Here is a 14842-nt window from a genome sequence, read left to right on the forward strand (position 1 = left end):
ACCTGGAAGCTCTCTCCGGCTATTTTATGTGGACAATAGTAGCTATTAGTAAGCCATATATTACTCAGTGTGGTGTTCCCTTCGCACATAACAAAAATCAAAAGGTAACTTTTTTTTTTTAGTGCAGGTAGCCAGCGACATGCAGAAGTAGAAACAGAAAATGGTTTGTTTCCAGTGATTACCTCTTTAAAAATCCTAAATAAAGGGGGAAGATGGCTGAGTCACAATATCTGAAGTAGCTAGGTCATGCTGTTTCCCAGCTTCAGGAAGTATGCACTCTGACTAAACACCAATGCAAGAAATTCCCTAAAAGTCTGGTGGAATCATTGCCATGGAAATTTTAACAGTTAATGTGGTTTAGGTGTATGGCAAGAAGGCCAGATGAAAGTCATCTATCCACTCCAGCTTTAAGAAGCTGCACTTAACAAGATGAACTGCCATGCCACGGGTTGTTGAGGAGGCAGGGAACAGGCTAGATGCTATGATTCTGTGTCCTTTAGTTCTGCCATGACCTCTAAATGCATTGGTGGTACCCACCCTATGACTCCCTATGGTTACACTTCTCTGGAGCTGTACTGGAATGTGGTATCAAAGCCTGCACATCCCACTACAGACGGCCCCTATCTAAAAGGCCTGAGTTCTACTGTAAAGCTCCCAGATCTGTTTGAAGTGGCTTCTGACACTCAGCAAGCTGCTCAATAGATATTTAGCTTGAAACAATAGAATTTCGCTATTTATGCAAGGATGCCTTCTGAGCACTCAGGTCCTTGTCTACAGACCCATTTCACTCGGTTGTCTCAGAAGGCCAACTGACCATCCCAGCTTGCCCAGGACCGAGGCCATTTCCCAGAGCATGGGTTTTCAGTGCTCACCCAATGAAAGCCCTGTGCAAACTGGGAGGGTTGGTTACCCAGCTCCTGAAAGATCTTCAATCTAAATTGCTCCACATATGTTACCTCTTAACATTTCCATCTCCACTCCAAAATCTGCCTCCTCCCATAGTTCTGCTATGTCAGTAAGCTGACCGGTCTCCATGGATTCTTCCGGCTCTTTCTTCCCTCTAAGACAGTGGTTCTCAACCTGTGGGTCATGACCCATTGGGCAAACCTCCCTCTCCAAAAATATTTACATCACAATTCATAACAGTAGCAAAATTACAGTTATGAAGTAGCAACTAAAGTAATTCTATGGTCGGGGGGGTCACCATAACGTAAGGACCTATATTAAAGGTTTGAAGCATTAGGAAGGTTGAGACCCACTGTTCTAAGGCTTCAACATGTTCTCTCGTTCCAACTAAAATATGCTTTGAGGATGTTGTCTTGCTATTAACGTCACTCTATTGATCCAGCCGCCCATTCCACCTTCTCATTTGCCCTGTGATTTTTTTTTCCCACAGATTCATCGGATCTTTTAAATGTGTATTGTCTCCCGCCGATTTTCTGTTATCACTTGGCCACCTCTTATTCCATTTCACAGCCTACAAGGTCCAGTGTCATTCCACTGGACACAACTTTTCTGATTGTATCTCATGCCTCCCCATGTCTCAGCCCTCAGCCCTGAGATTCTTGTGTATACAAAAACAACAACAACAACATCAAACCGCCTCCTTCTTTCACAGCCTTGGCACTTGGGAGTTCTGTCTAGAATGTTCTTTGCTGCTCTCTTGGGCCTGTTCACTTTCTTGATTAAATGCCAACTGTCTTTGTCCTTCTAATAACCCTATTCAAGAAACAAACTATTCCTATTGCTTTCTGTCGTTCATTCATTAATTCTTCTTCATTCCTTGTACAGTACTTACCAAAATCCTTGTCTATTTAAATTGCTTTTTATATCCCAACTCCCAGTAGAAAGGCAGTCCAGGACAGCAGTCCTGACATAACTTCTCCATCTTAAGTTACCTGAACTCATAGAACAAGCATTTGAATCTTTTTGGAAATGTGTAACTGTCCATCAATCATCTACTGTCATGGATTGGATAGAAAGTGTCCCTCCAAAAAGCTCATGTGTTGTGTCTTGTTCCCAGCTGGTGACTCTACTGAGGGGTGACTGGATCATGAGGTTGCTGACCTCATCAATGGATTAATCCACTGACTGATTAATAGCTAGTCAGAGGATGTTGGTCAATCAATTATTGGGATGGTGATACTGACCAAGATATTTATATAGATATGGACAAGATAAACTATAAAATACAACAAAGTCCCTTGGAAATACTAATGAATAAGGAATCCCAGATGTGCTTACATGTGCACATGTACACAGAACTTATCCACTGGCTATCATCAAAGTCTAGAATTGGGGGCCGGGGGTGGGGTGGGTGGTGTTGGGTAGGCTAGCCATATTGAAAAACAATATACCAGCCTGTGACCCAACCATTACTGACTGACCACCCTTCATGACTCAGAACACACTGGTTCTTTTTCAAATGTAAAGGTAAAAAGATGATGGAGAAGACTCTGGTCCCATGTGTACTTGCAGAACACAAGTCCCAGAGTAAAAAACTAAGATGGGACATATAGGCCTTCTGAGATCCGTATGACAGAATAGGTAAAGTGATCATACTTCTCAAGAAGACTTCACTCCAGATTCAAATGTCATTCATGTGTTCATTCGGACACTCAACAAATGCACACGCGGTACCTATTATGTATAGACGTTACGGTGCTATGCACAATAGTCTTGCTGTGCAGGAAATGTGATGGGTTGAGGCAGAAAATGATATAAGGTACTTAGCGAGGTGACAAGGTGACCACTCTTACACAGGAAGTAAAAGGTCAACCACATGAGCCTCAGCTTTGATATGGAAGGGACTCAAGAAAGCTCCCTGGGTCTGAGTGAAATGGAAACACAGATAAGCAACGTGAGGGGGGATTACCGAGGTAAGTGCTGCTTTTCTTTATAAAATGCAATAAATCTCTTTGGCTAAGCCCCAGACTTCTGTATCCTCATACCCAGCTGACAACTCTATCCAGCTGTCTCCGACTTCAAAACTAAGATGTCTAAAGCTGAAATCTTTAGTCCTGACCTATCACTCCCTAGAAATCACAGCTCTGTTCTTAGGACATAAAACCCTTACTTTATGCCTCTCTTCTTTATCAAACTTCAACATATGGGGAAGGGGCCTATACTGGAGCTTTGCTTTACTGGGAATATAATTATACCCTAGACTTCCAGGTTTTTTTACTCGTTTGGTGGAGCACAGAACGCATCCCCCCATCTTTGGCACCTCCCACCAGCACACACCCTCCTCCAGAAGAGGCACATCCCAGACTCACACAGTAACACTCCTAGGTCACAGCCATGAAACGCACCCCCCCCCCCCAGCAATGCAACAGGTTCAAGTGCTGGAGGCAGTCTCCTAAAGATGTGACAGTGGTGGCCAAGTGCTTCTGTCGGTCAGAAGCATGCCCTTGCCGCCCCGTGCTGATGCGGTGAGGTACCTTCACATCGTCCTGGGGAGGAACCTGTTCTCTCCTCTCCATCATCACCGCGTCTGAGGTCTCCTCTCCAGAGGAGCTTGGCTCGGGCCCCACAGCTTCCAACTTGCCATTTTCTCTGGGCCCTGGAGGCCGTTCACAGGACGGGTTTCTCCCAGGGCCTTTGGGAGTACCCCCTTGCTCTTCCGACAGCTTGAGCTTCAGTTCTAAGAGAAATGCCTTGAGTTACCACAAGCAGGAGGGACTCACACAGAGCTGCTCAGGACTTCCCTTCCCCAGGAAGGCGCAGCGCTAGAGAAGGCTTCCAGCTGGCAACCATCGGTCTTAACCACGAGCAGTATCATAAGCCCTTGATTGACCATGCAAACAGAGCCCTAGAGGCTGGGCTCTCCTGGGGAAGGACCACACGAGATAAGAACTCAGGTTTGGACTGCAGCAGGCTTCTGGAGGAAGACCTAGCTCCCCACCCCTCACCCCGGGTTTCCACCAGTGCCCACGGAAGCACTTGAAATTCTGTGTGCGGCAGTTTGTTGGCGTGCATGGTAAAAGCTGTGTATGTAGTAAGGCTCCCGGAAGTACAGGTGATTATATTAGGCATTATATATGCATATATATGCATTATGATATGTGTGTGTGTGTGTGTGTGTGTGTGTGTATATATATATATATGGAAACGGGAGATGAGAGGGACATTGGGAATTCCAGCCCCAACTTGACACATTCCACATTCTTATGCTTTTTACCCAAAGATTTAGTGTGTGTGTGTGTGTTTTCTGTGAGTGCCCATGGAGGCCAGAAGAAGAAGATGATGATGATGATGATGATGATGATGATGATGGTATGTGTGTGTGTGTGTGTGTGTGTGTGTGTGTGTGTGTGTGTTCTGCAAGTGCCCACAGAGGCCAGAAGATGGTGTGTGTGTGTGTGTGTGTGTGTGTGTGTGTGTGTGTGTGTGTGTGTGTGTTCGTTCTGTGAGTACCCACAGAGGCCAGAAGATGACTTCAGAACTCCCAGGAGCTAGAGTTGGGTGGCATCATGCAGTAGCATGAATACTGAGAACTAAATGTGGGTCCCCTGGAGGAGAAGTAAGCATTCTTAACCCTGAGACATCTTTCTAGGCCCTAATGTTAACTTTCAAAATCCAGAGCCCACCATTTTAACAATGTGGCTTTATGCAACCCTAGACAATTAAAAACAACAACAACAAAAAAGCCCAACCTGGGACCTACTATGGAATTGCATTTCAGATCACGCCATGGGAAGGGGAAGCTGGATTTGAGTAAGACCATTTAATACTGATTTTTCAATTATATAACATAGTTCATTTCTTCATTTAGTTTTGTGCTCTGACTTTGTGTTTTGTTTATGTTGTCTTATGTTGCTTATGTGTTATGTTTATGTTTATGTTTTGTTTGTTAGACTCAGTGTCTAACTGTAGTCCATGCTTGCCTGCAACTTACTATGTAGCCCAGCCTAACAATTCCCCTGCCTCAGCTTTCCAAATACTAAAATTACAGGCAGGAGCCACCATGCCAAGCTCTGACTTGAAGCTTAAACACTGTGTGTTTTTATAAACATGCTACATCATTACAGGTTAATACCATTAAGTTACTATTACTTTCCAGTTCTTCGTCGGGAAACTTCCAGAAATTTAGACCAACTCCCCTATATCCAAGTACTGACTTACAGAACAAAAGGAGAAAGAAAATAACTTTGAGTGTAGAGTGATTGTCCTTAGTGTTAATAATACATCCATTTCAGAACGGGACAAAGGAAAAAGAAGGGTGGACTAAGAGCCAGGGAGGCAAGTCATCTGCCTGCCTCAGTCCCTCTGAGCCACATAACCATCCCTCTGGGCTTAGCATGCTCCCTTACACAGTGGATCTGTGCAGTGGCTGATTCCTTAGGCTACTTTGGTTTCCCACAATCTAGTAACCAGGGAGGTTAGAACCCCCCCAGATTGGCTGGAGGTCCCAGGTCTCTTCTGCAGGAGGTTTATTAAGAGGGCCTGAATGATGTGGGGAACCAAAGGCTGTCTGTCATCTCACATGGAGCGCCAGTCTAAGCAGGAAACCAAAGCTCAAGAAGGCTCGGGCAGAAGTGGCCTGCAATTGCCCTGGCCATTATGCTGTTCTGACTGGTGGCTCTCTGAGAGAAGAGGCACTCACCTTTGAGCTGTTTGCGTCCTTTAGCCAAATCATTCATCCATTTCAGAACCTCAGGGTTTGAAGTCTTGTCCCCGTGTGAGGGCTACAGGAGCGGAAAGTGGAAATGCATGGGAGTGAGAAGCGGGGAGGAGTGAGTGAGAAGGGGGAGGGGGTAAGGGAGGGAGAGGGAGGGGTGGAAGGGAGAGAGGGGGAGGGGGGAAGGAAGGAAGAGAAGAGGAGAGACAGAAGAAGAAAAAAAAAAGACAACCAAAACTGTTAACCAGCTGAGCCATATAGTTAATCCGAGACACACTGAGGTAGGAGAGGTGTCGGGGCAGGGTTCCAGTGACTGAGAGTGTTCTCCATTTTCACTCCTCCGTGGGCATGATTCTGAAGCATGCCAAGACACCTCACACATTTTCACACATCCTAACCATGCCAGGACATCCCACTGTCCATCACCTCGCAGGCCACCCACAGCCCATCACTCATTCCCAGGCCATACTCCCTACCAATGGAGATGAACACATTAATCATACAAAAAATGAATGCTTCCTACTTTGCACGTGGCTCGGGACTGGGCCCTGGTGGGGAACACTCGCCAACTGGTGAGAACCCACCAGGCATGCCCTCAAAGCTCACAAAAGCAGACCCCCATGGTTTCTGAAACTTGGTAATGGTCCTGAAAGCCACTTTATCGGGGAACAGCCCTACTTCTAAGCACTATTAGAATTCAAGACCCCACTAGGCTAGCACTGAAGTGAAACTTGATCATGCATGCCACCTTGGGCAGATTATTCACCTCCTCTGTGCTCTATTGTCTCACATATTAAATATGTGAGGATTATAGTATCTCCCTCACAGTTCCTGCAATGGGTTAATATCTATAAAGCACTGTGAACAGCTCCAGGTGCACGCTGAGCAATACAGAAGTGCTAGCTCAGACCACAAAAAGTGACTACTAGCTTCATCTCACTAGCAGTAGAGGGTGGTGGCAGTGACATTTCTACCAGGCCTTCTGAATGTGCCTTCACGGACAAAACACACGTGAAGGGAGACGTGTGACTCTGCCAGTCAGATCACTCACTTCTGAATTCCCTCGCAGAGCACAAAAGTGAACTTTCCCCCCCACAATGAGAAATCAGTAGATAAAGGTGGCCAGACACCCTTACCCTCCATACCACAGATCACAATGAGAGTCCTTTAGCCAAAGCTACCATCCTAACTTAAGAGCAGACTGAAGACGGTTCCCCCACCTGAGACTACCCCCCGTTGTGATGTTCAGGGTGCCTCCTGCACAGGGATGACAGGCTGAAGTGTCCACACTGTCAGCAGCCAGTGCTCGAAGACCCACTTCACCCACGAGAGATGAGCAAGTCTTCGGTGACAGGCACGGGATGATGGAAAGCAGATTGGATGTCAAAAGAGACAAGGGCGCTTGCGTGACATCGTTAGACATGCATGAATGCTGGGTTCACTGTGAGAACACGGAATGATTCAGTCGGTTATGGGGTGACACGGAAACCCACATCTAAAAGTCACGGTGGAAAGGAAGACTGAAGGAAAATCAGAGGGATTTTTTTTCTCAGAAGAGGACGGATGGGGAACCACACCTTCCATGATGGAGCCCTGGACTGTCAGTACCATGGACAGTGACGCGGTTCCTGAAGCCTTCCCTTTGGAAATAAGTAATAATGATCAGGCTTAGTGTAGTCCCACCTAGGATCTCCAGAAGAAAGCCCTGTGCTAGAACCCTGTTATGGGCTTAGCTGTCTAGATACACACACACACACACACACACACACACACACACACACACACACACACACCCCACATATATGAATGTCAGCCTACGTTTTACATTTGGTCTCTTGGAACTCTCAGCGAATTCTCTGTTCTGAGAACATATCTATGCAGGTAAGCAATGCTTCACTGAATCTACCCCATCCGTGGCCAAAGGAATATACAAACCACACAAAACACACCAGGACCTTAATAAGCCAGTGACCAACAGACTAGTAAGTTTTTCACCACCCTCTGGACGTCGGGGGAATTGGAAACTGAATTTCATGACGAAGGACTCGAAAGCCTGAAATCAGTTGCAGAAATGAATTTTCTTTTTCTTTTTCTGCCCTTGAGGGAGCCTTCTTAAGGTTAACCTCAGCTTGTGTGGAAGATGGCTCCGACATCACAGAAGTTTCCACGGATTCACAGTTTTTCAGGCCTCTTTGCGTCTGAATGGAAATATCTAGTGGAGCGGTCAGATACCCAAACTCACTACCGCAGGCTTTGTTAGGGATGAATAAAAGGAAGTAGCCAGGTATAACATTACAGACACTATGACAGTAGATTTGTTCTACGTCAAAAGTGGTTCATAAGACACTTTAGAAAGACTCCTGATTGGCAATTCAATTTGGCTCACTTTGTCCAGTTTTAACATATTCTACTGAAAGTGAACATTTGGATGATTGAGCCCTTCCTATTCAGGGCTTCATTTGTCAGAGATAGAAAGACGTGTATCTGTGAACATCACAAAAACAGAAGCCCAGAAGGAACTGAGGCTCAGAAATCACCAGAAGAAGCGTTAATATCACAGTCTGGCTGGTGGGAAGGAAAGCAGGCCTTCCATGTGACAATTGCCTTGCCAGGCCTCTAACCACAGTCTGGACCCTGACAAATGAGGAGCGATAGGATGCCCCAGTTCCTAGGATGTGTATGAGTATGTGTGTGAGAGAGTGTGTGTCCTCTCTTGGCTATAAAGTTCTCAAGAGAGAATGAAATGTGTCAGGAGACGTTCTAACAAAATAGGCAATTGTTGATGGCTGTAATAGCTGAGAAAAATAACCCAGGTACACAGCACAGATGGGGACCCAGTGCAGACTTAATGTGCACAAGCCCTTTCCCTTCCAAGACAGAGCCTGTCAGGGAGCCTGCTTGGTACTGTGCAAACACCCTAAAAGGTTGGTAATACCGAGGAGCTTTTGCTCTCTTCATGGCCAACACTGCAATAAGTGTCACATAGGTCCCTCCAACAGTGTCTGCAAACTTCAGTTACTGCTGCACGACTCAGAGTAACTGAGTCCTCACAAGGCTGCTTGAGGGCTTATGTTGGGCTGAAGTCCACAACAGTGTGACTCAGGAACTGCTAGCTCACAAGTGTGAACGGGCTGGGAAATAGAACCCCCATTTATCACTCTGTGGGGTCTACCTACAGTGATGGCGTGACAGATCTGGTAAGCTCCAGCAGATCAAAGGTGAAATCAGCTCCGGCCAGAATACCAGGGCCATCAAAGATGGGCACCAAGAATCCAGTGACACCACCACCCAAGCCTGCTCTTTGCTAATTTACTGTTCCAAGCCCCCAAGGGATAGCTCACAGCTAGTTAGAAGTCTTCAGTGGGCCCAGACGTACTTATCCATAGGATACAGGCTGAGACAATAGAGACGCCCTTCTGCATGGACAGAGAAGCCATGACTGCCGAATGAAGAGAAGAATCTGTACCATCCTTGCTTAGACACTCTTAAAAGTCAATCTGATTGCACACTTTCTATAAAACTAAACACCACTCCTTAAAAGCCTCTTCAGTGAAACCAAGGCCATGCAGGACAGGAAGGGAAAGAGGGAACGTCACCCACTCGCCACCCCCCCCAAAAAAAAAAAAAACTTATCACACACTCACAGGAACCTTCCGATTGCCTCTGTACTGACAGCCTATTGGGTCTCTAAATATTTCAAGATGTCTGAGAGATTATGCCCTGCTCTATTTTATTCTAATAACAAGATGCTCTGGGCTGTCCGCCAGAGACCCACTATCTTCGTACAATTCTCTGGGAATTTGAATTGTCTCTACTCCACGGTCACCAAGAGAGAAAATAAATAAAAGCAGCGTTGGTCAAGCTGACCCTGATCTGAGGCTCTGTGGTTTCCTGTGTGAGAGGAGACGAAGCTACGCTGGTAACTCAGTCATCCCAGCAGAAGGACCGGTGTCTCCTGGGAAAAGAGGGTTCCATTTGTTCTCAAGAGTGGCCTGAGCAGGTGCCACCTGAGAAGTCATCACTCATCCACCAGGACGTCCTTTCATGGCAAAAAAAGAACACCAAAAACCAGCAAAACAAACAAACGCCCAAAAACAATTACACTTCCTTCCCATCATTATGTTCGGCAGTTAGAGTTTCTACACGTTGGGTCCTTACGTCCTTATCAACACATGAATAAGAAAGTCCAACATTCAGAAGGCTTCCAAATTTTTAATCTAGAAAATCCTAGTGTCCATAAGGATGCTTAGAAAGACTGGGGAAAATGAATAATCAATTAGTTTAAAAATAAGAGTTGTAGTGAGTAGGATGTAATGAGCAGAGATCAGCTGCCTTATAAATAAAACAAGAAAGACTCACCATTAAACTTAACTCGTGATGAGAGAGCGGGGGGGTGGAGGATGGGTGACCAGTGGGTACAGAGCTGTCCTCCAGCAAAGAGGGGAAGCCAAAACCAAGGAATGGAGACCCAAGAAAACTGACACTTGTCTGACACAATCTGCGCTTTCGTTAACGCTGAGGTACTTACCCGGTATTTCTTTTCTTGTTCAAATTTTTCTTCAAACTTCCGAATCTTCCTCTTGAGGCTCTGGATGTGCTTAGTGAGCTGTGTGATGGTCTGGGGCTCCTTGCCATCCCCGCCACTGCATCGAGAAGAGCTTCTTGGCCTGCCATGGTTAGAGATGGACAGAGAACATTTATTTCAGCAAGGGGCTTCCGTGAATACTGCTGCCTAACCTTTGAGCCGGGGAGATGAGAGAATTCCAGAGGGCAGCTCCTTACGTGACTAGTCAACCGGGAGCCCTCATCATCGCTTGTGACCTCTGACCACGCATTGCATTGTGGGCCAATATGCTTGGGGACTTTTCATATACCAATGTCAAAATATCAGCAGCACAAGAAATACATTTCTCAAAGCATAGTAAGGTCAGCTTGGGACTCAGACAGCCCTGCTGAGGCGCCCCCTTCAACAGGTTGTACAGGTCACTGTCTGGCGCTTTCAAGTGAGATTTAATTGTGTGGTTAACTATCCTAAGTAAAAGAACCTTTTCAAATATGTCACAAGGAACAGCCCTCTCTCCAGAAAATACTTCCAGGGTCTCACATGACACATAATTTCCATGCAATTATGACTCATTAAGTCACTTGGATTCATCATATATGATCCATCCTATAGGAACCCAGGCTGGGATAAACTCAAGAATAGTAGATGTTTTGAAGGAAAAAACTAGGGACGTCAAGAGAGCGTATACTTTTACCAAGGGAGTCTCCCTTTTAATTACACACCAAAATTATTTGTGCAAGCTAAAAAATGAATACCATAGAGTTCCTAGAACTTACTCCAGTCTCAAATGCAAGGAATAATTGCAGAGTGTGTGTGGACCCCACTTCAGGCACACAGGGTGATGCTGCTAAAATGACCAATGTGGGGGTCACATCTGACACACAGGAAGAAACGGATAAATGACCAATGGAAGTGAGTTACAGGCACCACATCTTACAATAACTGCTGACTGACCAATGTTGGTGGGGGGGGGCACATCTGACATATAGATACTGCTATATGCCCATTTGATTTGGAGAGGACAATGGTTATTTTCAGAAACCACTTTTCTAGAACCCAACAGGGAGCTGAGATTCTAATTTACATTCCATCCACTGTTGGACATGAGCTAGTTAAGAGTGACACTCTAGATGTTTGCACAGACACACACTTCTCATTCTACCCCAAACATCCAAACGTATTTTGACTCTCATGACCATTTCTTCCTCAGACCTCAGGTCAATAGAGAAATGGTATTCCCAACTGGAGAGGGAGACCCTTGCTTTATCGCACAGTCTCACAGCTGTATTCCATGGGCACATCTGCCCTATTTTAGAGCTGAATTTCACTGTGTGCTATGGATGGCTTTGGAAAACTCCATGAAATGAAGCTGGCCATCAAAGTGGGCTTTTTCTTACATCATAAACTGCTGGCTGCTGGGTGGAGAAGGGGCTGACTCAGGGTCCAAGTTGAACCTCTGACTTTGGCTAAAGATGGAGCATCGTGGGGACAGCAGCGGATTATCACCATCGGTGATGTGATAGAGCAGCCTGCTGGTGCCTGCAGACTGGAGGTCTTCGGGCGTTCCATCGGCGTCACTCTGCGCATCTTTATGAGTTGGCACGGGGTCTGGGGAAACAAGATGAGAGATCCAGACTTAGAAGTGACAGAGAGCCTCAGGCTGTCATGTTCCTAAATAAAGATCATAACATCAATGATAACGGCATGTTTCTGTCATGTCTTCCTTCTGGAGCTATGAAAGGCTTTCAAAACACTGTCATGTTTGTTCTCACAAAAGCTAGACAGAAAATATTACAAAGCCCCAAACAAAGGTGTTGGACGACTATTTCAGAATGGGTTATCCAAGTCAGCACAGCAGAAAGGTCGCATTCCATATCATTTGCACAGTCAGAGGGCACACTGGAAGGAGATGAGTGAATAAGAGAGTGTGGGCAAAAGATACAGACTGTGAAGAAAGGGGGAATGAACAGAATTATGTATTTGTCAGGAAAGAAGCGGGGGCAAGGAAGTAGGAAGAGAGGAAAGAAACAGAGGAAGCGGGTGAGGAGTCATTCTCTAAAATGAGGACTTACCAACATGCATGATGTCCAGAATGTGCCCAATAGAAACCACAGAGTTCAATACACAGTAGCAATGCCCCTGAGCCAGTAGGTAAACACTAAGCCGGAATGAACTCAGTTCAATCACTGAGACCCACATGACTTGACTGGAGGAGAAAACCAATTCCAATAAGTTGTTCTCTGACCCTCACATGTGCCGTGGCATTATTTTTACACACACATATACACAATATAATAAAATCTTAAGAAGAGGAAGAGGAGAATGAGGAAGGAAGGGAGGCAGGGAGGCAAGGAAGGAGGGAAGAAGGAATGATAAGAGAAAAACCTACTTTAGGATTCTAAAGTATAGTAAAGACTAGCTGAGATATCCAGCCTTGTAGATTAAAGAACTAATGGATTCTTGGACATTCCATTGGTAGACATCCATTGTTGGATTAGCTGGACCACAGCCGATAAGCCATCCTAATAAATCTCTCTCATATGTGTTTGTATGTGTGTATGTGTATCATGTATATATGCATGTATATATGTTTATGTATGTGTGTATAACTACATATGGTATTTATACTATATTATACTATACATTTACATATATGTTATATGAGTTCTGTTCCTCTAGAGAGCTAATACTACTGGTAGTTTGGTAGAGCCTTAGTTCTTGTCCAAACATAACCATTTGAATTGAAAACAGGTTTAATTAAATCAGTTGGCAAGTGTATTTGTGTGTACACTTGTGTAGACAGATTCATTGAGCTCTCTGCTCAAAAGAGGCCAAGGCAGACTCAAAGCCAGCGCTGCCATCTGGGAGCAGAGCTGGCAGCCTCTTCCAACCCCACAGGGAGAAGTGTATGGCCACCTTGAACTTGGTGGCTTCTCAAGGATCCTGAGGACATAATCTTTGTTTCTTCCAAAGTAAGGGGCAGCTTGCCAGAACCCATGGCATGATATGTTGTGGTTTAGAGGAAGGGGCTGGGAGCCAAGAATCTGGTAAGTCTATACTGTGTGGGGATTCAGCCAGTTTCACGACTTCCTTCTGTTTCCTTGTACCAGACATACAGAGCTATGAAAAGACACACAAGGGACAATTTGCTCTATAACCTAGCGATGCAGGACCCCACTTACACATGGTTAAAGGATGGACTTCATGTTAAGTGCTTATGCAACAATAAAAGAAATTCTTCTTTGTAATTTCCAAAATCTCTGTAACAGATACAGCTTAAACGTCATAAAAAGAAACCCCAAATTAATGTAAAATTTGAGGTAGGGGTTCCTAAAAGGTGAAGAAGACATCTTAAACTATCAAAACAGTTAAGGAATGAAGTCCTGTGGGAATTCTAAGTGCTGATGAGAACACTCCATAAAACAAGAGTCTTGTGACCTCAGTTTCTTCAAAACATGGAATTGTTCTCGGAATGTGTTTTCGTGCTCCTCTCAGGTATAGAGGATAGAAGTGAGTTGACTTCAGATTACTCATTATTGCTTGCTGCTGTTATTCAATTAAATGTTTAAACCATGCTTTTTATGCCTCTATGGGAAAATATGTCTGTGCCATGTGTGGTTTGTCCTTATGATTGTACACAGCTTGAACTCATGAGAACTTATGTGGCCTTTCTTAACCCTCAGAGTATAAACTGTCCGAGGCTCTGAATAAAGTTGGTTATTGTAAAAGACTCAAGTCTATCTCATTTATTGGCTCCATCCGTCCTGGTCCCACCGCTTCTAGAGTGGTGACATCAGTCTAAGTGCAATGGAGTAGAAATTGTTAGTGTGACTCCTACATCTTTCCCAGGCTCACAGAAACAGACTACAATGAAGCTTTTAACTGTGTGTGTGTGTGTGTGTGTGTGTGTGTGTGTGTCCACATGTGTGCACTCTTGTGTGTACACACATGGATACCATGTGAGAGTCAGAGCATAACTTTCTAAAGTTGGTTCTCTCTTCCATAATGTGAGTCCTGGGGGCCAAGCTCATGTGGTCAGGCTTAGCGGCAAGCACTTTTTACTCACTTGCCCCAAAATGAAATATTAAAATTCAGTTTCCTCATCTACTGAATGAGGAGATTAATGATGCCTTCCTCACAAGGCTAAGACAGGATGTCATTAAATAAAGCCATTTACTTATGAACTTTTAACATATCTATGCAACCTATTTTTTATATTATATGTGTGTCTAGATATGATTGCAACTTGGTTTTTAAATTTTCAGTTTAATCAGGAGAATCACATCAAAGAAGCTGTTAATGTGATTGGCTAGCTACCCACACCTATTAAACTAATCAACATTAAAATAATTCATCTTAAACTTCCCAGTGTTGAGCTAGGGGTGAGCTTGGGGGCCGAGCACTTGCACTAGCATGCAGGGGACCCTGAACTCAATCTTAAAAAAAATCTCCAAAACAAAACCAAAGTTTGTCCATGCATCCTCGGTGAGACGTTAGGATAAGGTATAGGACATTGATAAGTGATCTCCTTGAGAACTGTTAGTATAATAACTATTATAAATAAGGGAAATAAATATTATTCTGAGAACCTCCTAGGAGCGTCTATGGGGAACACCAGGAGAGAGGTCAATCAATTTATGCCTCAACATCTTGGACCT

General features: G+C 44.7%; 1 protein-coding gene across 5 annotated transcripts in view; it reads right to left on the reverse strand.

Annotated features, from left to right (window-relative positions):
• Fam13c (family with sequence similarity 13 member C) overlaps window positions 1–14842 on the reverse strand; it is a 107656-nt gene that overhangs the window by 9274 nt on the left and 83540 nt on the right. For all 5 annotated transcript variants that reach the window (XM_028877257.2, XM_028877255.2, XM_028877258.2 and 2 more), the window contains 4 exons: window positions 11582–11792; window positions 10149–10287; window positions 5606–5687; window positions 3441–3643 (listed from right to left, as the gene is read on the reverse strand). In XM_028877257.2, coding sequence (XP_028733090.1) covers window positions 3441–3643; window positions 5606–5687; window positions 10149–10287; window positions 11582–11792 — 635 coding nt within the window. The remainder of the gene's footprint in view (window positions 1–3440; window positions 3644–5605; window positions 5688–10148; window positions 10288–11581; window positions 11793–14842) is intronic.

The sequence above is a fragment of the Peromyscus leucopus genome, chromosome 16_21, assembly GCF_004664715.2.
Source record: "Peromyscus leucopus breed LL Stock chromosome 16_21, UCI_PerLeu_2.1, whole genome shotgun sequence".
Taxonomy (NCBI): domain Eukaryota; kingdom Metazoa; phylum Chordata; class Mammalia; order Rodentia; family Cricetidae; genus Peromyscus; species Peromyscus leucopus.